This window comes from Mauremys reevesii, linkage group 1, assembly GCF_016161935.1.
Source record: "Mauremys reevesii isolate NIE-2019 linkage group 1, ASM1616193v1, whole genome shotgun sequence".
Lineage (NCBI taxonomy): Eukaryota > Metazoa > Chordata > Testudines > Geoemydidae > Mauremys > Mauremys reevesii.
Window position 1 is genome coordinate 332,363,277 of NC_052623.1, and position 24,843 is coordinate 332,388,119.

At 47.4% G+C, this 24,843-nt stretch overlaps 1 protein-coding gene across 1 annotated transcript in view; it reads right to left on the reverse strand.

Moving 5' to 3' along the window:
* The window catches only part of SLC26A4 (solute carrier family 26 member 4), a 37,785-nt gene that overhangs the window by 7,741 nt on the left and 5,201 nt on the right, over positions 1 to 24,843 (reverse strand). The window contains exons 4-16 of the mRNA XM_039516683.1: positions 24,375 to 24,485; positions 23,734 to 23,918; positions 22,384 to 22,548; positions 17,119 to 17,271; positions 16,938 to 17,020; positions 15,999 to 16,146; positions 12,562 to 12,675; positions 11,847 to 11,924; positions 11,520 to 11,615; positions 10,693 to 10,799; positions 9,578 to 9,647; positions 9,123 to 9,215; positions 8,911 to 9,006 (exon numbers count right to left, since the gene is read on the reverse strand). Coding sequence (XP_039372617.1) covers positions 8,911 to 9,006; positions 9,123 to 9,215; positions 9,578 to 9,647; positions 10,693 to 10,799; positions 11,520 to 11,615; positions 11,847 to 11,924; positions 12,562 to 12,675; positions 15,999 to 16,146; positions 16,938 to 17,020; positions 17,119 to 17,271; positions 22,384 to 22,548; positions 23,734 to 23,918; positions 24,375 to 24,485 — 1,499 coding nt within the window. The remainder of the gene's footprint in view (positions 1 to 8,910; positions 9,007 to 9,122; positions 9,216 to 9,577; positions 9,648 to 10,692; positions 10,800 to 11,519; positions 11,616 to 11,846; positions 11,925 to 12,561; positions 12,676 to 15,998; positions 16,147 to 16,937; positions 17,021 to 17,118; positions 17,272 to 22,383; positions 22,549 to 23,733; positions 23,919 to 24,374; positions 24,486 to 24,843) is intronic.

A 24,843-nucleotide genomic window follows, 5' to 3' on the forward strand; every position in this document is an offset into this window, starting at 1 on the left:
CTTAAGTGCCTCGAGGAATCTCACCTAACAGATAAGTGCCGCATTTGTAAGGCCGATAAGCCGAGAACTAAAGGGGAGCGGGACTTCGTCTCAAGCAGCTCTTAAGAGAGGCAGCTCGTACTCCTCTGCCCTCGGCATCGAGCGCTGGTCAGTCTTCAAGAAGCGCTCCCTTGGCACCGGATCGCCGGTACCGCCAAGGCCTCGCAGCACCGGTCGTCGCCAGCACCGACAGCCGCTCGGCACAGATCCCTCTCCTGGAGGATGAAGAGGCACAAGACTCCTTCTGCGTCCGAGCCGCCTGCTCCGCAGCCCGAGCAGCTCGGACGCAGAAGGACCGCCCAGCACCGATACCTGCCATGGCACCGACAATATCAGCACCCTCGCCTCCGGCCACGCAAGAGCTGTCGAGTCCGGTGCCTGAAAGCTCCCCGGTATGAGCCGTGGTTGAGCTCACTATTAAGCTGCGTCAGAGCCGTCTGCTCCGCAGCCCGAGCGCTATACTACGTCGGACTGCCCGGCTCCGATACCTGCCGCGGCACCGACAATATCGGCACCGTCGCCTCCGGCCATGCAAGAGCCATCGAGTCCGGTGCCTGAAAGCTCCCTGGTACGAGCCGCGGTCGAGCTCACCATTAAGCTGCGTCAGAGCCGTCTGCTCCGCAGCCCGAGCGCTATACTAAGTCGGACCGCCCGGCTCCGATACCTGCCGCGGCACCGACACTATCGGCACCATCGACTCCGGCCATGCAAGAGCCGTCGAGTCCGGTGCCTGAAAGCTCCCCGGTACGAGCCGCGGTCGAGCTCACCATTAAGCTGCGTCAGAGCTGCCTGCTCCGCAGCCCGAGTGCTATACTAAGTCGGACCGCCCGGCTCCGATACCTGCCGCGGCACCGACACTATCGGCACCGTCGACTCCGGCCACGCAAGAGCCGTCGAGTCTGGTGCATGAACGCTCCCCGGTGCGAACCGTGGTTGAGCTCACTATTCCCTCCATACCGGAGACATTTTCCATGGCGAGGGAGTTGATTGCAATGATAGCGCCTGCACTGCTTCAACCCCTGGCACCACCGGTGCGGGTTATATAGTCGATCGGCAAGCCTGTCTTGATCAGATCACCCTGCGTCGGCACCGCAGAGCGGCACCGTTCACGATCGCGGTCCCCCAGATGTTCTTGGTCCCATCGCCAATCCAGGTGCCGACGCCACTCGCAGTCCCGGCACCGTTCTCCACTTTGGTACCGGCCGTACTCGCGGCACCGATCACCGTCCCGTTCGCCGGCCCGGTACACTCGGCGCTGATCTAGCACCGCTCCGGGCACTAGACTCCCGTAGCCTCTCCCGACGTTGAGCCACGAGATCTCGGTCGACCTTCCGGCACCGCTCCGGTTGCAGGTCCCGTTCTTGCTCCCGGTACCGGTATGCCTCCTGGTACCGATCCCCGGTGCCGCGTCGAGCGTCATCAGCTAAGAGAGGGAGACTCTGCCAGGGCTTTTCAGCTCCTCCATAGCCATCCAAACATGCATCACTGTCGTCCCGCGTGGGCAGTTCATATGCGCAGGTCTGTGATTCGGATGTGCACACCAGAGTCTTCCAGGTGCCCCAGCCCCAGGACCCTGACCCCCATCAGTGGTCACCCTGTGCATCTTGGGCATGCCATCAGGCCAAAGGCGTACCTGTGATTCCATCTCACTCTGCTCTGTCAGAGCACTGGGTACCAGAGGCGACAGTTAGCCGTCCCCCTCCGACCGGTGCAGAGGAAGCCCCGGTTCAGCCACCGGACTCCCAGATCCCAAGGATCAGGAGGTCATCCAGGGCCGCGAGCCCACACAGGACCCACTTGTCCCCGGCCTTTCTTCTTTCTCCTCCCCAGATGAGGCGGTGGCAGGAGCGTACTCCTTGGGCCCTCCTCTAATCGACTTGGGGGCCCATCAGGACCTCCTGAGACGGGTGGCACTCAATATGAATCTCCAAGTGGCGGAAGTCTCGGAGATACAGGATCCGGTCGTAGATATTCTGTCGGCTGTCGCCCCCACTAGAGTGGCCCTACCGTTCATTCCGCGGTCAAGGCCAATCCGGATATCATCTGGCAGTCTCCAGCCACTATCCCGCCCGTGGGCAGGGCAGTCGAACGCATGTACATGGAATCCTCCAGGGGCTACAGATACCAATATGTACGTCTTCCCCCGCACTGCTCCCTTGCCGTCCAGTCCGTCAATGAAACGGAACACTATGGCCAGCAGGCACCAGCCCCTAAACCCAAGGAGGCTAGGCGAATGGTTTTACTGGGCCGTAAGATGTACTCAGCAGGTGCCCTGCAACTTCGCGTAGCAAACCAGCAAGCCCTGCTTAGCCGCTACTGTGGGCGGCGGTGGGCAAATTTACAGAGTCGGTTCCTCAGAACTCCCGTCAAGGGTTTGAGGCCCTCCTGGAAGAAAGGAAGAAGCTGGCGAGAGCTTTCCTCCAGGCCTCGTTGGATGCAGCTGACTCCGCTGCCACGACTCTGGCCTTGGGTGTTGCCACGAGGCGCATTTCATGGCTCCAGTTATCAAGCCTTCCCTCGCAGCTGCTGCACACTATACAGGACTTGCCCTTCAATGGCAAAGGCCTGTTCTCCGGAAAAAAAAAAAAAAACCTGGCCCTAGGCTGCACAGCCTAAAGGGCAGCAGGGTCACTCTGCGCTCTCTCTCGGCATGCACACGCCAGTGACTCAGCGCCAACCTTTCCGTCCCCAGCCTCACCGCTCTTACCCTGCGCCTAGACAAAGACAGGGCTTTGCCAGCGGGCGTGGCTTAGTCGGTCGTAGGCGTCAATCAGGACCCCAAGGAGCCAAAATCAGGGTCCTTCTAACCACCAATGGGGCAAAAGCCTATCCATCCTCGTCCCTCTTAGGGACCCCTCTCACGAGCGATTCCTCTTGCAAGAGGTGTGGACACTCCTCTCCATCGGAGCTATAGAGGGGGTACCTCAGGACGAAAGGGGCAAAGGGTTCTACTCCCACTAATTCCTAATCCCCTAGGCGAAGGGAGGTCTCAGACCTATCCTAGACTTGCGGGAACTCAACAAGTTTATGATATAGCTGAAGTTCCGCATGGTATCCATGGGGACCGTCATCCCATCCTTGGATCCCGGAGACTGGTATGCCACCCTCGATATGAAGGGCGCGTATTTTCACGTCGCCATTTATCCTCCACACAGAAGGTACCTCCGGTTTGTGGCCAACCATCATCATGTCTAGTTTACGGCCCTCCCGGTTGGCCTCTATACAGCCCAAGTGTATTCAGAGTGCATGGCGGTAGTCGCCGCCTCTCTCCGCCACCGTCGGATACACGTTCTCCGTATCTAGACGATTGGCTCATTTGAGGGATCACTGGAGCCCAAGTTACCAGTCATGTGGGCATCGACAAGGAGCTGTTCCTGCGTCTAGGCCTGATGATCAATATAGAAAAATCCACTCTGATTCCCACACAGGGAATAGAATTCATTGGGGCCATCCTGGATTCCAGTCTCGCCAGAGCCTGCTTACCTCAGCCTCAGTTTCAGGCGATGGTAACAATTATACAAGGTCTACGGACCTTCCCGACAACTTTGGCTCGCACTTGCCTAGGTTTCCTGAGTCACATGGCTGCCTGCACGTTTGTAACCAAACATGCCAGGCTTCGCCTCCGTCCACTTCAATCGTGGCTCACCTCGGTGTACCACCCGGGCAGAGATAGCATACTCATGGTCGTCTCGATCCCCCCGAGCATCCTAGGCTCCCTCGACTGGGAGTTGACGCCCTCCCTGGTGTGTCCAGGGATGTTGTTCCATCCACCTCACCCCTCGGGGTCCCTCATGATGGACACCCCATCTCTCGGCTGGGGTGCTCACCTGGGTCAGTTTTGCACTCATAGCCTTCGGTCGGCTCAAGAGCTGGCCTTGCGCATCAATGTCCAAGAACTGAGAGCAGTCTGCCTTGTGTACCAGGCGTTTCAGCAGCACCTGCAAGGCCGTTGTGTCTCGGTGTTCACGGACAACACAACGGCCATGTATTACACATACAAGTACGGAGGAGCACGGTCCTCCCCTCTTTGCAGAGAGCTATCCAGCTCCGGGACTCCTGCACAGACCGATCAATAGACCTGGTAGCGTCCTTTCTCCCAGGGGTCCAGAACATTCTGGCGGATTGCCTCAGCAGATCCTTCCTGTCTCACAAGTGGTCGATTCCTCTGGACGTTATCCATTCCGTTTTTTCCGGAAGTGGGGTTTTCCCCGCATAGTCCTCTTCGCTCTCGCGGGAACAGAAAGAGAGAGAAGTTCTCCTCATTCCAAGGCCTCTCTCCGGGCTCGATCTTGGATGCTTTTCTGATGCCGTGGATGAGCCATCTGCGGTACGCTTTTCCACCATTCCCGCTGGTTCACAGGGTCCTCTACAACTCTGCAGGGACAGAGCGCATCTGATCATGATCGCTCCAGCGTAACCCAGGCAGCGCTGGTACACCAGGTTGCTACACCTGTCGGTAGCCAACCCGATTCCCCTGCCTCTTTGCCCAGACCTCATAACGGAGGATCACAGCAAGCTTCACCAACCACACCTGCAATCCCTGCACCTCACAGCATGGCTGCTGCGTGGCTAAACTGATCCGAGTTACGTTGTTCTGCCTCGGTTCTGCAGGATTCTCCTGGGTGGTAGGAAACCTTCCACTCGGTTAATGTATCTGGCCAAGTGGAAGCGTTTCTCCTGCTGCTACAAAACCTGGGTCTTCAACCTGGTTCTAACCAGTTTTATGACTGCCCCATTCGAGCCACTGACAACATGCTCGCTGATATACCTGTCCTGGGAGACAGTTTTTCCTTGTAGCCTTTCTATCGGCCAGACGAGTCTCCAAGCTTCAGGCTCTCACGATGGACCCACGGTATACTGTGTTTCTCAAGGACAAGGGCAGTTGTGACCACGTCCGGCCTTCCTCCCTAAGGTGCTGTCGGCCTTTCATATCAACCAGGATATCTTCCTTCCGGTCTTCTTTCCGAAGCCACGCTCATCGCAAAGGGAGCAACAATTGCCCTCCCTAAATGTCCGTAGGGCGCTCACAATCTATGTTGAGCGGACAAAGCCCTTTCGTAACGCCCCCAAATCTTCGTCGTACTGGCATACCAGACGAAGGGCCTACCCTTTCCTCCTAGAGTATTTCATCTTGGATGCCATCGTGCATCCGCACCTCCTGTGATTTGGCCATGTTCCATCAAGCCACCTTACTGCACATTCCTCCAGGGCTCAGGCTTCTCTGCTGCCTTCCTGGCTCACATACCCTTCCTGGGGATATGTCGTGCAACTACCTGGTCCTCGGTCCACACCTTTGCCTCATTGGTCCAAGAGTCCAGAGATGATGCAGCCTTTGGCTCAGCAGTTTTGCATTCTGCAACATCTCACTCTGACCCCACCGCCTACGTAAGGCTTGTGAATCACCTAACTGTAATGCATATGAGCAATCACTCGAAGAAGAAAAGACGGTTACTCACCGTTGTAACTGTTGTTCTTCGAGATGTGTTGCTCATATCCATTCTAGACCCGCCTTCCTTCCCCACTGTCGGAGTAGCCGGCAAGAAGGAACTGAGGAGCAGATGGGTCGGCAGGGGTATATATTCGGCACTATAGCGGCACCACTCCAGGTGGTGCCCAGCCGACCCACCGAGTGTTGCTAGGGTAAAAATCTTCTGACGAACGTGCACGCGGCGCGCGCACACCTAACTGGAATGGATATGAGCAACACATCTCGAAGAACAACAGTTACAACAGTGAGTAACTGTCTTTTTGAACATATTGCCCTTTATCAGGAGAATTGTCCAGTTAGTTAAACATGTTATCAGCAGTTAATGGCTCCCCTCCCTAACGAGTACTGACCAGATGCCTTTTGACTCTGAAGCAGCCACAATGTTCTATAAAGCTTCCATGTTGCAGTGGTTTATGATGGAGCATTGATATTTATTGCACCTTGATACACCTCAAAGCATTTAGATGCAGCACTGGATGGTTACAGCTCTCTCTGGGCCAAGATGACTTCCTCTCCCTAGTGATCGTAGGTGTACGGCCACTTACCAGACTTGACACTGTGTGTACATTGCCCTTTCTGTGTAATCCTGGGAGTCTCACAGTCACATCCCAGTGCCAGGGACTTCCCTTCCCAGCATATCACCAAAAAGAGAGGTGTGAGTGATCAATACAGTCATATCACAGTGAATGATATGAGAGTGCACTGTGCTACACAACTGTGCACCTTGGGCTTCTCAGTGATCATCTGAGGCTGGTGAATGGATACATAGTCACAGGTCCTTTCCTATATCCACCTATATTTCACCCAAACATAGAGATTTCCAGTTCTGTGGCATGTGGTGCCTGGTACACGGCTCAGATAGTTTTTCTGAATGTGGAAGTGTCTGGGCAACATCGGCTGGAAAAAGAATCTTCACTCTCCATTTCAGTACGTATCACAAAATAAACAATTACATCAAAACAAAGGGTCGAGCTTCCTGCCACTCGCATTATAATAAGAACATAAGCATGGCCATACTGGATCATACCAATGGTCCATCCAGCCCAGTATCCTGTCTTCCAACAGTGGCCAATGCCAGGTGCTTCAGAGGGAATGCACAGAACAGGCAATCATCAAGCGATCCATCCCCTCTCGTCCACACCCAGCTTCTGACAAACAGAGGCTAGGGACACTTCAGAGCAAGGTTTTGCATCCCTGCCCATCTGGGCTAATAGCCATTGATGGATCTATCCTCCATGAACTTCTCTAGTTCTTTTTTTAACCCTGCTATAAGTCTTGGCCTTCACAAACATCCTCTGGCAAAGAGTTCCACGGGTTGACTTTGCGTTGTGTGAAGAAATACTTCTTTTTCTTTGTTTTAAACCTGCTGCCTATTAATTTCATTTGCTGACCGCTAGTTCTCGTGTTATAAGAAGGAGTAAATAACACTTCCTTATCTACTTTCTCCATACCAGTCATGATTTCTGTCCTCTATCATATCCCACCTTAGTTGTCTCTTTTCGAGGTTATGGCCAGAAGGGAGGGGGAGCTGCCTCCCTATGACTCAGAGCCAGAGGGCTGCACCCCATGCTCCAAATCAGCAATACAGCAATGCCTACAGCCAGAGAAGGATGTCTGGGACAAGAGAGGTGCCCACCCTTACCCCAAGGGTGCATCTTAGAAGTACAATCTATGACATGGTGGAGAATGTGGGCATTCGCTTCCTAAATCTGACACAAGGGTAAATTGGGGAAGATTGAAAGCCCATGTATGTTATCTATGTCACTGCATATTGAGTGAATGTTTTCAGAAAACTATCCAAAATGACTCCAAGATCTGTTTCTTGAGTGGGAACAGCTAATTTAGCCCCCATCGTTCGATATGTATAGTTGGGATTATGTTTTCCAATGTGCATTACTTTGCATTTATCAACATTGAATTTCATCTGCCATTTTGTTGCCCAGTCACCCAGTTTTGTGAGATCCCTTTGTAACTCTTTGCAGTCCACTTTGGACTTAACTACCTTGAGTAGTTTTGTATCATCTGCAAATTTTATCACCTCACTGTTTACCCCTTTTTCCAGATCATTTATGAATTTGTTGAAGAGGACTCATCCCAGTATAGACCCCTGGGGGATACTACAATTTATCTCTTTCCATTCTGAAAACTGACCATTTATTCCTACCCTTTGTTTCCTATCTTTTAACCAGTTATTGATTAATGAGAGGATCTTCCCTCTTATTCCATGACAGCTTATCTTGCTTACGAGCCTTTCATAAGGGACCTTTTCAAAGGTTTTCTGAAAATCTAAGTACACTATTATCTACTAGATACCCCTTGTCCACATGATTGTTGACCTCCTCAAAGAATTCTAGTAGATTGACGAGGCATGATTTCCCTTTACAAAAACCATGTTGACTCTTCCCCACAAATTCTGTTCATCTATGTATCTGACAATTTTGTTCTTTACTATAGTTTCAACCAGTTTACTTGGTACTGAAGTCTGGCTAACCGGCCTGTAATTGCCAGGATCACCTCTGATGCCCTTTTTAAAAATTCATGTCACATTAGCTATCCTCCAGTCATTTGGTACAGAAGCTGATTTAAATGATAGGTTACAAACTACAATTAGTAATTTTGCAATTTCACATTTGAGTTCCTTCAGAACTTTTGGGTGAATAACATCTGGTCCTGGTGACTTATTACTGTTTAGTTTTTCAATTTGTTCCAAAACCTCCTCTAATGACACCTCAATCTGGGACCGTTCCTCAGATTTGTCACCTAAAAAGAATGGCTCAGGTTTGGAAATCTCCCTCACATCTTCAGCCGTGAAGACTGATGCAAAGAATTCATTTAGTTTCTCCAAAATGGCCTTATCTTCCTTGAGTGCTCCTTTTGCATCTCAGTCATCCAGTGGCCTCACTGGTTGTTTAGCAGGCTTTCTGCTTCTGATGTACTTAAAAAAAATTGTGGTTACTTTTTGAGTCTTTTTTGACCTTCCTAATTATATTTTTATGCTACAGAGAGTCCATAAAGAAATATACCCATCTAGCCTTCTTGAACATCTAACACAGCCTAGTCTGCTGTCTTTTGGGTGAATGTTGCCACCTTCTGGGAACACAGCTAAACATGGTCTTTGCTACACCACATAGATTACCACTAAGTGTAGTTGCCTCCAGTGGCCTGATGCATGGTTTTCACCCCTAGCTTCCCAAGTCCCATGTAGAGTCCATACTTCCTATAACAAGGATCTGTCAAAACTATCTCTTCTTTATTTAAAAAATAAAATACATGGAGGCTTACATCACATCAGTGTGAACCAAAACGAAGCCAGCTTGCCTCATACAGAGCTATTAGCCATGACAGTAACCCTTTAACAAAGAGCAGAAAAAATTAAACTTTACCTTAGTTGCTTTTAATTTTCCCTTCTTGATCAGTTTCTGTATCATCCTCAGTGCTTTGAGCCTCTTGTTATGCACACGAATTGCATCAAATCCCACCTATAGAAACCAGGACCAAGTTATCAAAATGATTTTTGTTTTATCTAGGCAAACAGCTGTAGAAATTCCAAAGCCAATTAAATAGCAAACCTTCAAAACCATCACAGACTACTTACGGTGGATTTCAGGCTGCTTTTCAATCCATCTATATTAGCATAAAAAATAGGACTGGAAAATCTGAGAATCTTCACTCCTTCTGGTTCAACAACCTGTTGTCAAAAGAATTTCAAGGTCATGCATTGATATTACATTTACCAATTAGCAGCAGCACCCAAACTTAGCCTAATAGAGCATCAGTTTGATTACTTGCCAAGAATCCAAGTAGGCACCTAATTTATATAAAAAGGAGCTGATTGCTAGCTACCTTCACTTTTAATATAAAGGTTTAGCTCCCAGAAACTATTGCTCCCAGCATGCAATGTGGTCTGACCACTTGGTTCCAGATGGACATTTTTACACTGAGATCCATTATCTTCAGGAGCTGTGCTCCATAGAGCTGCAAGGTAGAACGCCGTACCTCCCTTGGGCTTGCAGGCTGCCATTAGGAAAATAACCAGTCAGAAACACTTACAGTTTTGTAGTTCTTGACTTTCTTGTAGAGGTCTGTGCCAGGAACGTTCCCAAGGCCACCCCATGAGGGACTAACAGAAACAAAAAGAAAACATGGTGTAAAGTTAACATTCACTTGAGGAACTTATAACATGGGATGACTTGTTACATGTAACCTTTTACAGAATAGTGAGAATCAGCAAACAGAATAGCCCCAGCAGGAGGCTGCGCAGGGGATTCCCTTGGATATAGCAGGCCCTTGCTTGGATGTGATGCACTTTGGTCTATGGTGGCTCAAGCATACTGACTGCACCACTTTTAAGCACTTCCTGACAGCAAAGTTATGGACTGGCTTTGATGTCAGTTTTGCTTTCTGGATTCCAGGCGGAAGGAAAGGTGTTATCTTCTATATTCAGCAAGAGAGAGTTATAAGGTGGCTGAGCAGTGGAGCAACATCCTGTGAAGTCACCCATCACCTCCATTCAATCTCACTTATTCTTCCACATGTTTGCTCTCATCCATGCTAGGCAGTGCGGGGAACACCAGAGCCATAGTCAACAGCTAAAATGTGAACCTTGGAATGGAATCTTAAAGCAGCAATAAGGGTGGGGGAAGAGAGAGGATTGGTCACACAGCACACATATGTCTGCACATGTCTTCTACTCTACAGGTACCTTAGAAAGACACCCAGAATAAGTAGCTGCTGAGAATGTTACTTGCCAAAATGTTATCTGTCTCAACATGTGTCTTCCCCCCTCCCCCCAATGGTACTGTTCTATGCTGAGTGAATAGTAATTGATAAAGTATGGCTACTCGTATATCTTCTTATACTTTATTTTGAACGCTTCCATCCCTTTTAAGATCTCTTATGGGTATCTAAATGACAGATGGCCAGGTAAAATATAGAGTAGATCAATCACAAAAATAATGCATGCATCCTTTACATCAATGTGACTACAACACAGTACCTTCTGGCTTTAGAATCTATGAACAGACTTTCAGAAACAGAAGGGTAGATTTTCTTTCACTTCAAATTCATGGTCAAATATGACTGATTTTCAGACATAATTTTTCTCCTTTTCTCTAAATTCCCTTACTTATAGCACTGACTGGTTTTTCTGTTTCTGTGTTACTTACAACTGAACTCTCACCACAACTGTCAGTAATCCGAACACAAGGCCAGCAAGTAATCCCAAATCAAGTCCCAGAATGATGGATGCCACACATGTGAAAATCCAGATCATCTAGAGAGGAAAGAACAAACATAGTGTCTCTGAATTAAAAAAGAAAATAGCTTCTGATCACAGCAGAAGATCACTACACCAAATAATAATAGCAACAAAAGAATCTAAGCTTCAACATGGTCAAAATACCCAACTATGTGCTGACTTCTATATTAAACCCTTCCTTTATTTCCAAGCCACTTTTGCCCATCTTTGTTTTGTTTATTATTCGTATTTTGTTTTTAGGCAATAAATTATCAAGCTATTCTAAGGTAACTAAGTCTAGCAGGGACTCAGTTATCCCTTGTACAGTTAAAGAGGATACAATTTTTCATTGTCTTTACGTCTCTCAAGCAGCAGCTACTTTTGTTATTTTCACTCCAGGAATTTGAAGCAATGTATTTCCCCAATAACCTTATTTATTGTAGGATGACAGTCTGCCCTCAGATATGTAGTGGCAAAGGAAGGCTTCCACTTATTTCTGGGAGAAGGATCTGTACCACAAATGGGTAGTATTTCAAATAAACCGGGTGGGGAAGGTGGGGGGACACACATTTTGAAGTCTGCGTTAATGGACCAGATAATCTGTCTTAAAGTCTTTTGGTGTTAACAATACAAAATTATGTTTCTGAAGTGTGGAAGTTATGAGTAAATTGGGTGAAACACAAAAACACAAAACACAAAAGAAACACAAAAAGAGAAATAGAACCAAAACATTTAGGAAAAAAGTAAATGACTTACAGCATCCGCCTTATTCTGCCTCCACAAACGAGGAACATCAAACACCTGCATGAACATCCCTTTCAAGTTGGCAATGACAACAGCTGCCAATACAGACTGCCAAGAGAGATTGTGAAAACTGGGTTATTCAGAAGAGAGAACACACTGTATGTTTTTGGGCCAGTTTTCTGGTTATTAAGTAAACTAAAATTGTACACTATGAGGCAGATAGTCTTCTGGTATAAATCTGCACAGTTCCAAATGGAGCTGCTACTCCAATTTACATCAGCTGAGCATATGGCCAAAATGGTGCAGGGGTAAGAGTGCTAGACAGGAGAAGCATCGTACCTTCTGTAAGGGCTCTAGCAGTTTCCCCAGAGCCACAATGGCAATCAGTACAATCCCTGCTGAGATTATGCTGGCAACCTGCAAAGACAATAGTAGTGTTGATATGAAACAAGTATTTTTAGACTCTCTGCTATGTTTTCAAACTCACTACGAATAATGCATATGTTGGTATATTTTATATTTCTTTGTAAACAAGGAGACCTGTTAAAATATTTAGTATGTTTAAGTATACACAGCCAAATCCAGAAACAATTCAACTGTACAAGGTGATAAAGTCTCATCAGTCCATGTAAATCACCACAAATTAGTACCTTGGGAAAGGGTGACTTTGTGTAAGAGAAGAGAAGAAATCCACACCAGCTCCATATTCTACCTGCTACTTACCCTCTGAATGGCCCTACTATTAAATAAATAGTGTACAGTTGTTATTATGTAACGTATAACTGACACTAAGAAAGTCTTTGTGTCCCTCTAGTGGCTGGTCCACATAAGAAGTTTGTGAGTGTTACAGGCTCCAGTCCCAGTATTCTGGGCTTTAGCTTTAGCAGTGGTGTTTCATGTGTTTAGCACTACATAACCTGGATTCAAATCCCACTGTCTGCCCAACCAGGGTCATACATACAAACATATTGGAGTTAACCCTCTGTGAAGTCTTTGCCCTATGCAATATTAAACTGAAATATCTTTAAAATTAATAGTAAAATAAACCCATTACCTGGGTTTTCCCACCAGTGCTTTCCTGGACAGCAGTACGTGATAGAGCGGTGGTAGCAACAAAACAAGAGAAAGCTCCTGCAAACACATTGCTGATCCCATAGGCAATAAATTCCTAGAAGAAGATTAGATGATGATGTAAATGTAGATTTTTTTTTAGATGTCATTTACACAAATAGATGCTGAAACTAGGGGTGCTGGGGCAGCAGCACCCCCTGGTTTGAAGTGGTTTCCATCATATACAGGGTTTAGAGTTTGCTTCAATGGCTCTCAGCACCCCCAATATACAAATTGTTCCAGCCCCCTGTTTGCACAGCAAAGATAACATTTCCTTATAGGAGCCTGTAAAGTGATAAGTACAGTAGGCTTACACAAAATACTGGATTCGTTACAACAGCTGCTGCTAAGTATTTTAGAGTTGATCTGCACACAGTTTTTTTACTGATTTAACTACATCATCTTAGAAACCAATATAGTTAAATTGGTGCAATCTCCTAGTGTGGACACAGTTGTACCAGTATAAAGATGCCTATGTTGGTATAGCTTAATTCCATAAATGTACCAAAATAAGATGAGCCGCCCAGCTCTGAAGGCAGCAGCACAGAAGTAAAGGGTGGCGTAGTATGGTATTGCCACCCTTACTTCTGCACTGCTGCTGGTGGGGCGCTGCCTTCAGAACTGGGCACCTGGCCAAGAGCTGCCAGTCTCCAGACACCCAGCTCTGAAGGCACCGCAGAAGTCAGGGCCGCCCAGAGGATTCCGGGGGCCCGGGGTCTTTGGTGGCGGGGGGCCCTTCCGTTCCAGGACCCGCAGCCGAAGTGTCCCGAAGACCCGCGGCGGGGAACCCCCCCGCCGCCGAAGCCGGACCTGCCGCCGAAGTTCAGCCCGGTCTTCGGCGGAGGGGGGCCCCCACCGCAGGTCTGCGGGGCACTTGGGCGGCGGGTCCCGGAAGGGAAGGGCCCCCCTGCCGCCGAACTACCGCCGAAGACCGGGCTGAACTTCGGCGGCGGGTCCCGCTCCGTCTTCGGCGGTAATTCGCGGGGTCCTTCCGCCCGGAGCGGAAGGACCCCGCCGCGGCCGGGAGCAGAAGAAGCTCCTGCGCCCGGCCCCGCAAGAGTTTTCCGGGCCCCCCGGAGGGAGTGAAGGACCCCGCTCCGGGGGCCCTGAAAAACTCTGGTGGGGGCCCCTGTGGGGCTCAGGGCCTGGGGCAAATTGCCCCTCTTGCCCCCCCCTCTGGGCGGCCCTGGCAGAAGTAAGGTTGGCAATACTGCAACCCCTGTAAAATAACTTTGTGACCCCCCCACAACTCCCTTTTGGGTCAGGACCCCCAATTTGAGAAACACTCGTCTCCTCCATGAAATCTGTATAGTATGGGTAAAAGCACACAAAAGACCAAATTTCACAGGGGAGACCAGATTTCACAGTCCATGATGTGTTTTTCATGGCCATGGATTTGGTAGGGCCCTAGTTATCACTGATGAAAGAAGGTAACTGATCCTCTCTCAAACCTTCTTTCATTGCCTGGTTTTATGCTGTTATTATTTTTCACTCATCTAGTTTAAGCAGACTAGTAATCAATCTTTCTTTCTAGGACTTTCTGTTGTTGAATGTTTGCCAGGCATAGTATTAGTACTAGAAGGAACATAATATTTTTGATTACCAATCATTCAGCTACTGTAATCACTATGTAATGTCTTCTGGAACAGGGCAGTGTAGGTAGAATGTTGAAAACAGTACATGCAGCTGTATTATCCACTTAGCCTTATTAAACTGCAAGTGAAGACATGTTAGGCAACCTTAATTTAAAGTGTTTCCCAATGTGAACATTGTGTATTATAGTTTGACGATACACAATGGCCAACATAGAGGAGTCTCCACTCATAATTCACATGCTTAGAGGGCCAATTTGGTTACATAATAAATAAAAATATTTCTAAAATCAGATATATTGTAATTAGGGCATTATTCATTAGTTGTAAAGGACAGAAAGACCAGTTAAACAACATGCTTGGCTCATTTTTTGTAGCGAATACAATTTTCCCACATATTCAAAGGATGCAATATATGTTCAGCATGGATAGAGGAGACAAAGGTAGCTCTAAGCCTTTTCTTCATCTCCCTTGATCCTAGGGATAGAGACAGTTTGAGCAACCGCAGGGTTTGTCTACAGTTTTTATAAAACTATAACTAACTTGGTTTAGAAATGGCTATAGTTAAAGCAATACAACCCCAATGCCATAGTATGGATGCAGTGATAGTGGTATAAAGGTTCCGACACTGGCACAGCTTACACCCATACATTTACAGGAGTAAGCTGTACAGACATACACACATTAATACCAGTATAACTGTGTCTACATTAAGGGGATGTGCCAATTTAATAATATAGGCATAAAATCATACTCCCAATTGAAAGAGTTAAATTGGTACAAAAACTAACTATAGATCAGGCCTAACTTATGCTGACTAGAGTGGTCTTCCAGGTATTGGTTCACCAGCCCAGCATTGCCCCTCCCTACCACCAGCCACCTCAGAACACTCTCTATGCAGAGAAGTGGAAGCAGGCCACATCAAGTCAGTTATTCCAGGATTATGGAAGTGGGGGAATGGTCCCGCTATTGTGAGGAACTTTCCTGGCTTCTGTACTACCCCGGTGAAGTGGGCTAGCAAAAGGATCTGAGTCCTCGCTCCCACTTCCTTTACCCAGAGGCCTCCCTGCCCTTGAGGGCTCCCCTTCCACTCTCCTGTCTGGCAGAGTCCTCGTAACCCCAACAAGGCTGGGCCCAGGATTCCTGGGGGGCTCGACTCCCAACCCTGCTGTGGTCACCCAGGACAGAGGCTAGGGTGTCCCCACTCCGGGGTGCTCTCTCTGCACTGGGCACCTCCCTGACCCACTGATCACATCATACAATTTAAACCCCCCTGGTCTCCTGACTTCCTGATTAGCCTGCCCACCCTGTCAATCAGGCTGATCTGGGGACTGTCAGTCTCAGGCTCCTGATTTCCCATTGACCCTTCCCCTTTTAGTGCTGGGATCTAGCCAACCAAAACATCCCCACTGACTGTTAGTAAGGGGGCAACGGTCCCCTTACATTTACATCACCACAGAATTCCCCTACGTAATGGTTATCCCCATTGCCTCTTAAGAGCATCTTTCAGTGCCTTGATGTCACTGGAACAACACAGGAGATTAACTAGGACTGAGGCTCTGGTTCAGTATCCTGGGTAGCTCACACCAGTCTCATCTCTATGTATCACTGACTGTATCACAGGACCATATCTTATCTGCTTTTTCAAATAGTTTAATTAATTTCACATATGAGAGTTTCACTTGTGTCTGATAAATCTGTATAATTTCTTTTCCAGTTTGAAGATATAAGGATCCTTCATGCCCAAATTACATTTAATTTGTTTTTAAATTAATTGGGTTTCATATACCTGATTTCCATCAATAGGATAGTCATGTTTCGTTGCATAGACTTTTGCCACAGACACAGCGATAGCATAAGCGACCACAGCAATGGAAAATGCGGCTGCTATCATTTCTGAAAACATACTGACAGCTGGAGGCTCAGGAGGCAAAAACCTAATATTTAAGAAAATATATTTACATTATCAATTTTAATCAAATTCTGTGTTTACTAGATTTGTCAAGAAGCTTCAAGGCAGCAGGACATACATACTACTGATAACGTGAACAATAATATTTCAAATTAACAAAAAGATGGGAACACTTGCAGACCATACAACAAGATTACCTTGTTCAATATGGCCCAAATCCTGGTCCTATTGACAGGGCCGGCCTTAGGGAAAATGGCACGCTGGACGAACTTGTATTTTGGCGCCATTTTCCCTTAGGCATGGGGGTTGGTCAGATGGCAGGGCAGCTCCCCATACAGTGACCTCTCCTCCGTGACTGGGGAGCTATGGGGGCAGGAAGCAGGGGGCAGAGGTGCAGGAAGTCTCGTCCCTCCACAGCCTGGCCGGGACTAGCAACTGGAGTCCGGCACACAGTAAGAGGCCCCAACTGGAGCACCCCCAGCCCTGCCCCTCCCCAGATCCAGCCCCATCACTGGGTTTAAAGGGGCCTTGGGCTAGCTGGGGTATGTGGGGGGGACCTAGCTCTTATACAGCATTTTCATCCATAGATCTCAAAATGCTTTACAAAGGAAATATTATTATTCCCATTGTACAGCTAGGGGGATGCTTACCAAAGGCCCTGGAGACAATTAGTGACAGAGCCAGGACTAGAATTCAGGAAATGTTTGGCTGTGAACCAGACTGTGTCTCTCTCTGATTCTCACAAGTATTCTTTTACTAGTCTCATTAATAGCCATTTAAAATATTAGCTGTGTCTCAGAAGATAAGTGCACTCACCCTCTAGGAATGGTTTTAACAATGCCTGCATTGTACTTTTTTTCCAGGTCAGCAGCATATGAGATCCCTGTGGCTACTATTGTCTGGAATCAAATAAAACAATGGTTTTAATACTGAAACATTGCTCTGATTTTCCTGCAATCAGCCCAGTCTGCTGTGTTTATTAGGGTACTTTGCTTACCACAATTACTTCTATAGGAATAGGAACAGGGATCTTGTGTTTGAATCGCTCATTTATTTCTTTAACTACCATACAAATAAAAATGGTGAGTAGCCCAGCAATGAGATCTGCAATGTTGGTGGTACCAATTCTTTGAAATATTTCAATGAGGGTCTAAAAAAAAAACATAAAAGAAAATTCAAAATACTTTGAAGCCACTTAAATAGCCCATATAGAGAAGCAGACACAAAATCTCAGAGAAGGTCAGGGACTACCTGTCCCATATGCTCATTTTTACTGGCCTGAGGAATTTGATTATGAATGTGAGTTTCGTTTGTGCACTATCAAGCTCTCACTGAATCAATGAGTTGATCTCATGGTGAATTTAACTGAAGGAGCACAGCTATGAGAATGACTGATCTCTTATTTATCAGATGCTTTTTAACTTCTGTATAATTAATACTACATAACAAGGGTTAAATCCACAGGACTCTTTGCTGCTTTTACAGAGCCAGACTAACATGGCTACCCCTCTGATCCTTGACTACAAGGATACTGAGTTTTAACCAAGAGCAGCAGCTCTTCATTTTTAGGCTCACCAGACAGGGGCGGCTCTAGGCACCAGCAAAACAAGCTGGTGCCTAGGGCGGCCAAATCTAGGGGGCGGCAGGCTGGGCCGGCGGACCTGCCGCAGTCATGCCTGCGGGAGGTCCACCGGAGCCCCGGGACGACCGGACCTACCGCAGGCATGACTGCGGAGGGGGCGCTCGTCCCGCGGCTCGGCTGGACCTCCCGCAGGCATGACTGCGGCAGCTCAAGCGGAGCCGCCGGACCCGCGAGCCGTCCGCAGCCGCGGGGGTCCAGCCGAGCCACGCGGGACCAGCGGTCCCTCTGCAGTCATGCCCGCGGGAGGTCCGCTCCTCCCGCGGCTCCGGGGCGCCTCCCGCGCATGACTGCTTGGGGTGGCCAAAATGCTAGAGCCGTCCCGTCACCAGAGTTGGGAGCACCATCTAATTCCTTTTCAAAATATATCTTTCCTAGTTGCCCTTCCCTTTGGCTATCATAAAAGACACAGATGGAAAAACCTGAGAGATCATCTGGTACATCTCCATGACAATACAGCATTGCTCCCTGTAGTGCAAGGGCAGCCAAACTTACTCACCCTCTAAGCCACATACAACAATCTTCAGAAGTTCAAGAGCTGGGGTGCTCCTGCCAAGGCTCGGGGCTTCAGCTTTGCATGGAGGAGGAGCTTGGGGCTTGAGCCCCATGGCAGGTGCCTGCCTGGGCTCAGGGCTTCATCCCTGCTCCTGCTGAAGCCCTGAGCCACAGCAGGCATGTCCTGTGGTGCTGGAGCCCCGAGACCCCTCCTCCCTGTTGGGCAGAAGCAGAGGTGATGTGGGAGGGGGGCACATGGGGTCACGTGGCCCCCAGATTTTTGACAGGATTTGCTGGCCCCACTCAATCACATGGTGACACCAAGCCCCCTCCCTGCACAGCAGCTACTGGAGCCAGCAGTCTGGGAACTGCAGCCATGGGAAGAGGCAGTGACAACCAGCTGGGAGCTGCAGGGAGAGCCATTGCTTTTGCTGCTGCCTCTCCCCACAGAGCTAACAGCTGGGAGTTGCAGGGAGGGGCCGCTGAGGGCTGGGGCAGGCATGCCTGGGGGGGGCATGACTCAAGCTGTTGCGGGGGGGGAATGAACCCTTAAATTGTGGCCCTCCCTCCCCCCAGAAGGCACCAGTTGCCTCTGGCAGAAGCACCTACCCCCATCACCCCACCACAGGGCAGAAGCCCCAAGCTTCCCTCCCCCCAGTTTGGTAGGCCTGGTCTACACTACGAGTTTATATCAAATTTAGCAGCGTTAAACCGCATTAACCCTGCACCTGCCCACACAACGAAGCCCTTTATATCAAAATAAAAGGCTCTTAATACCGGTATCTGTAATCCTCCCCGATGAGGGGAGTAGCACTGAAATCGGTATTGCCGTTTCGGATTAGGGTTAGTGTGGCCGCAATTCGACGGTATTGGTCTCCGGGCGCTATCCCACATGCACCATTGTGACCGCTCTGGACAGCAATCTGAACTCGGAGGCACTGGCCAGGTAGACAGGAAAAGCCCCGCGAACTTTTGAATTTCATTTCCTGTTTGCCCAGCGTGGAGTGCTGATCAACATGGGTGACCATGCAGTCCCAGAATCAAAAAAGAGCTCCAGCATGGACCGTACGGGAAATAGTGAATCTGATCTCTGTATGGGGAAATGAATCTGGTCTATTAGAACTCTGTTCCAAAAGACGAAATGCCAAAGCATTTGAAAAAATCTCCAAGGCTATGATAGACAGAGGCCACAGCAGGGACTCAACACAGTGCCCCGTGACAAGCGTAACGGAAAGCCAAAGAATCAAATGGATGCTCATGGAAGGGGGGGGGGGGACTGAGGACTCAAGCTATCCCACAGTTCCCGCAGTCTCCAAAAACCATTTGCATTCTTGGCTGACTTCCCAATGCCTGAAGAGTCAAAAACATTGTCGCGGGTGGTTCAGGGTTTATTTAATCAATCTTCCCCCCTCTCCCCCCATGAAAGAAAAGGGGAAAAAAATCATTTCTCACCTTTTTTCAATGTCACTGTATGTCTACTGGATGCTGCTGGAAGACGCGGTGCTGCAGCGCTGAACAGCAGCATCCGCTCCCTGATGGCAGATACTGCAATAGGCCTAATAGCTGTCATCATCATCCCGTGAGTGCTCCTGGCTGGCCTCGGTGAGGTCGGCCGGGGGCGCCTGGGCAAAAATGGGAATTACTCCCGGTCATTCCCTTCTTTAAGCTTTGTCTCCTGGAGATTCAGTCCTGCCTGGAATAACATAGCAGCTGGAGACTGCGCTCCTCTCCCCCCACCATTTAATGTCTAATGGAGATTCAGTCCTGCCTCGAATATCATAGCAGCTGAAGGCTGCCTCCCCCCTGTTTTATCTCAATAAAGTCAGTGTTTCTTATTCATGCATTCTTTATTACTTCATCACATAAATGGGGGGATAACTGCCACGGTAGCCCAGGAAGGGTGTGGGAGGAAGGAAGCAACGGGTGGGGTTGTTGCAGGGACACCCCCTAGAATGGCATGGAGCTCATCATTTCTGCGGGATGTCTGGGGCTGTGACCCGGAGCGGCTGTTTGCCTCTCTGGTTCTTTAGTAGGCTTGCCCGATATTCTAGGCAGGACTGACTCTACCTTTAGACAAAACTTAAAGAAATGAATGATCTGGAGTCGTTCCCATTTTTGTCCATGCGCCCCCAGTCGACCTCACTGAGGCCAGCCAGGAGCACCCATGACAGCAGCAGACGGTACAATAGGACTGGTAACCATCATTGCCAATTTCCAAAGCAGCAGATGGTACAATAGGACTGGTAACTGTCATCGCCAATTTCCAAAGCAGCAGATGGTACAATAGGACTGGTAACCATCTCTGCTAACTTGCAAAGGCAAGTGAATGCTGCTGTGTAGCACTGCAGTACCGCATCTGTCAGCAGCATCCAGTAGACATACGGTGACAGTGAAAAAAGGCTAAACGGGCTCCATGGTTGTCATGCCATGGCGTCTGCCAGGGCAATCCAGGGAAAAGGGCACAAAATGATTGTCTGCCATTGCTTTCACGGAGGAAGGACTGACTGATGACATTTACCCAGAATCACCCGTGACACTGTTTTTGCCCCATAATGCATTGGGATCTCAACCCAGAATTCCAATGGGCAGGGGAGACTGCGGGAACTATGGGATAGCTATGGGATAGCTACCCACAGTGCAACGCTCCGGAAATCGACGCTAGCTTCGGTACATGGATGCACACCGCCGAATTAATGTGCTTAGTGTGGCCATGTGCACTCGACTTTATACAATCTGTTTCCAAATACCAGTTTCTGTAAAATCGGAATAATCCCGTAGTGTAGACATACCCATAGATGCAAAATGGAGGGATGGGGGGATCTGCGAGCCACACTTTAACTGTAAAGGAGACGCATGCAGATCACGAGCCACAGTTTGGCCACCCCTGCTATAGCGCATTACTTAGTGCTTTGTCCAATCTTATTTTCAATGTCCCAAGATGCTAGAGCTTCCATTAGTTCCTAGGAAGATTATTCCACAGCCTAACACATCTCACTGTCAGGAAGATTTTCCAAATATTCTGCCTGATTTTCTCTTTTTCTCAATTTCACTATTACTCCTAATCCATATGCCTATTTATTCCACTCCATACATTAATAGACGACATTCCATAAACATTGCAAAGAACTGAATACACTTCTGCCTGAACTGGCCTTCATTTCCACCAGTGTCAGGAGAGTAGTATTTTAAATAAAGTCTGATTCTTTTTGGCCAAAGCCTGTCCCCCTTTGGAGACTTGTTAGCATATAGCCAGTCTAAAGCCCTTTGAGCTCAGCCCTGCTGCTGCTGAAGTCAATGAAAATACTCATTAGCTTCAGTGGGAAAAGCTGTAGGTTTTATAATATGGAACAATCCAGGAAATCAATATTACTACAATGCAGTCAAGATAATTCTTCATTTGACCATTTTCTCCAAGATCTACCCCACAGATCTGTTAGGAAGATTTAATTTATAATTTCTCTAGCATTTCTGTACAGCTATACATTGAAGTCCCTTAATCAATTATTTTAATTTTTCTGCTGCATCCTCCATAACTGGGTGATATCCTTGTAAAAATAATACAAGAATTGTGTACAATATCTCAAATGTGTTGTAGTAATTCCCTAACCTCATAGGACTGTACCCTTTATAGCACATGGCCACACAGACATCATAGTCATTAACAAGGACAGAACGCAGGACCTTTTCCTCCAGAAAGACAGGTCTCTTCCACTTAAATTAAAAAAGAGTCACATCGACCATCCTATATTTTGTCAGCCTCTATTGTATTAATCTGGCTCCATTATTGTATCCAAATTTTATCATCTCACTGACCTGTTCCTTCTCCCAGGACATTGAAAGTGAATTAAACTGACCTCATAATGGTCTTGTGACATCCTATGAACAGAGGAAAGGAAAAGGAGCCTTCCTCAAATGCAGAATTGGGGTCCATTCATGTCAATTAAACACAAACACCTATTGATCTATTGACCTTAACAGGAGCAGGATCAAGTCCTTGAAGAAAACCCTGTATTCCCTCAATCTATTATGTATATCACCTCTGCAGGAAATAAAGGCAGAAGATGGAAGAGAGACCGCTATGGAGAAATTGTGGCATAAAACAAAAGCAAATCAGCAGGGCATACTTACATATATTATGGAAAGGATCCCGTTATAATTTTTGGTTGAAACATTTAAGACTATTTTCAGTTGTGAAACAAAAACTTGAAAAGCAGCTGCAGTTGTGAATCCTCCAATCAGGGGATCTGCAAGGTACCTCACAATGAAACCGATCTGAAGGGCTCCAAACACAAGCTGGAAAAATCACCAGGGAATAACAGTTTGCTAAACAGTTAAAATGTGCAACAACGATGTTACAAAATGCTCAGGATTCAGTCCCATACAGCATGCTGGCTGAGAACAGGTCAAATGGCAACAGACTGGGCCAGATTGTGATATCCTTACTCACACTGACTAGCACCTTATACCATAAATAGTCCCACTGAAGTAAATCAGGTTATCTGTGGAATAAAGTACTACTCAGTGTGAGTAGTGGTATCATATATAACTTGGCCCTGTGTGAATCTGAAAAGTCTGAAACTATTTTATTAAGCAAAACTTGAAGGGCCTCATAGTGTAGCCACTGTGAGTGCTGCTGATTTCATTGGGAGTACTGTGTACAGAGCAGCTGCAGAATCTACTCCCGAGTTCTTCAATAGAAAAGTGGACAAAAGAACAACTTTGGTATATCGCTACCTGTCATGGGACAGCAGGATTGATATGGTGCCTTGGACTCTTTCCTTTGCATGACAGTTGTTGCGGATTTCTACCCTATCCACGATGTCCATCTGTGTCCTATGTAGCTCAAATTCTCACCCACTTTTACCTTATCTGGTGTCTACCTCTGCATTTTCTATGTTAGACATGCCTTGTTCTTTTTGTATTGACCAGGACTCATTGGACCATCTTCCCTCACACCAACCAGCATACCTTCCAGGGAGACAAAGGAAGAACTGCAGAGCTGTGTAGAGGGATAGGCCCGCCTTCCTGATGATCCAAGATCTATGCTGTTGGAACTTGGTTTCCCTACAGCTGTCTCAGGCTTTTGGCAGTCACTCAGCGCTATGCTTCTGTCTCCTCCACTCCCAGCCGTGCTGTCACAAACCTTTTCCCATGAAGTGCTGGAACTAGGAGTTCTAGGGGTACTGCCACCCACCCTGGTTTGAAGTGGTTTCCATCATATACAGGGTTTACAATTTGGTTCAATGGCTCTCAGAACCCTCACTATAAAAATTGTTCCAGCACTCCTGCCATGAAGGGGGAAATGTATTGAGTTCTCTGTCATTTGAAAGCTGTGTAAATTTCAGGGTGACTTTCCCCCATCCTGTGTGTTTTACCATGGGAAGGGAGCCCTAATAAGCTATTTCAAGCTGCATTTTTGCCAATTATTTAATAAAGTAAAAGCAACATCAACCTGAATCTTTGAGGCAGTTCTATTACCTGTATAATTCCAACCAGAAATGTGAGGGTACTGGCAATCACTACTCTCTGTGCATCTCTGGATACAGTGTCTATCAGCGTTTTGTTAAGCCCTGTAGCATTACTGCTCATTATGTGGAACTTGTCATCAGGTGCCATGCTCAGCACAACAGATCCCACCATCAAACTGACCACAGGGAAAGGTCCTGTAAAGATGAACAGTATAAAGCATGACTTTACATACATCACAAAATCAAAGTGTTTGCAAGATAAAATAAGAAATTCTACATTAGCAAACTAGTTAAAATGTTTTTATGATGACAAAATGCCTGTTTATTAAATAAGCTAGAATGAACTTCTCTGTGCCTCCATGGTTTTCATTCTGCATGATGTCCAGCAGAACACAGGACTGATGAACTTCAGCACAAATATAAGCAGTAAAGCTGTGCATGGGAACAAGTAAAGTTAAGCATTATGCATAGCCCTCTGTACTGAGCCAAAATATGTTTTAAGCCGCACAAACCTGCCATCATTAAAGCTCAATACAGTGAATATAGTTAACAAAATGACTGCCTCACACTGAATATTAATACTCATGCCAAACATAAACATTGTGAAAAAATGATAATTGACTGAAACTGAAATTAAACGTATGCAATTACCAACTGAGAGGTGCCTTGATGTTCCCAAGAAGAAATATGTCAGGAGGGGAAAAAATGCAGAGTAGAGACCATATCCAAGAGGAACTGCAACCAGTAAAGCAAATGCCAAACCTGTAATCATATATAATCATAGTTTTAGTTACAAATCTCACAACAGACTAATCTCTGGTCAAGTAATGGGCCAGATTTTCAGGAAGGCAGCTTCCTTTCAGCCAGGCACAATTTGAAAATACATTTTGCATCTGTAATTCACTTGTGGGCACAAATCTGAGTGTTTGTGCCTCAGCATATTTGAGAGTGCCAACCATGTAGTTACAGGTGTAAGTATTAAGTGTTACACCAGCCATTTGTGTTTTCACAAAACACAGGCACAAATGTTAAGGGCTCTGCAAGGTTCAGGCAGGGGAACTTTGCTGTGAAAGCAACTGATCTACCTTTCCATGGGTAAGTTTGTGCCAAAAAAGTCTCA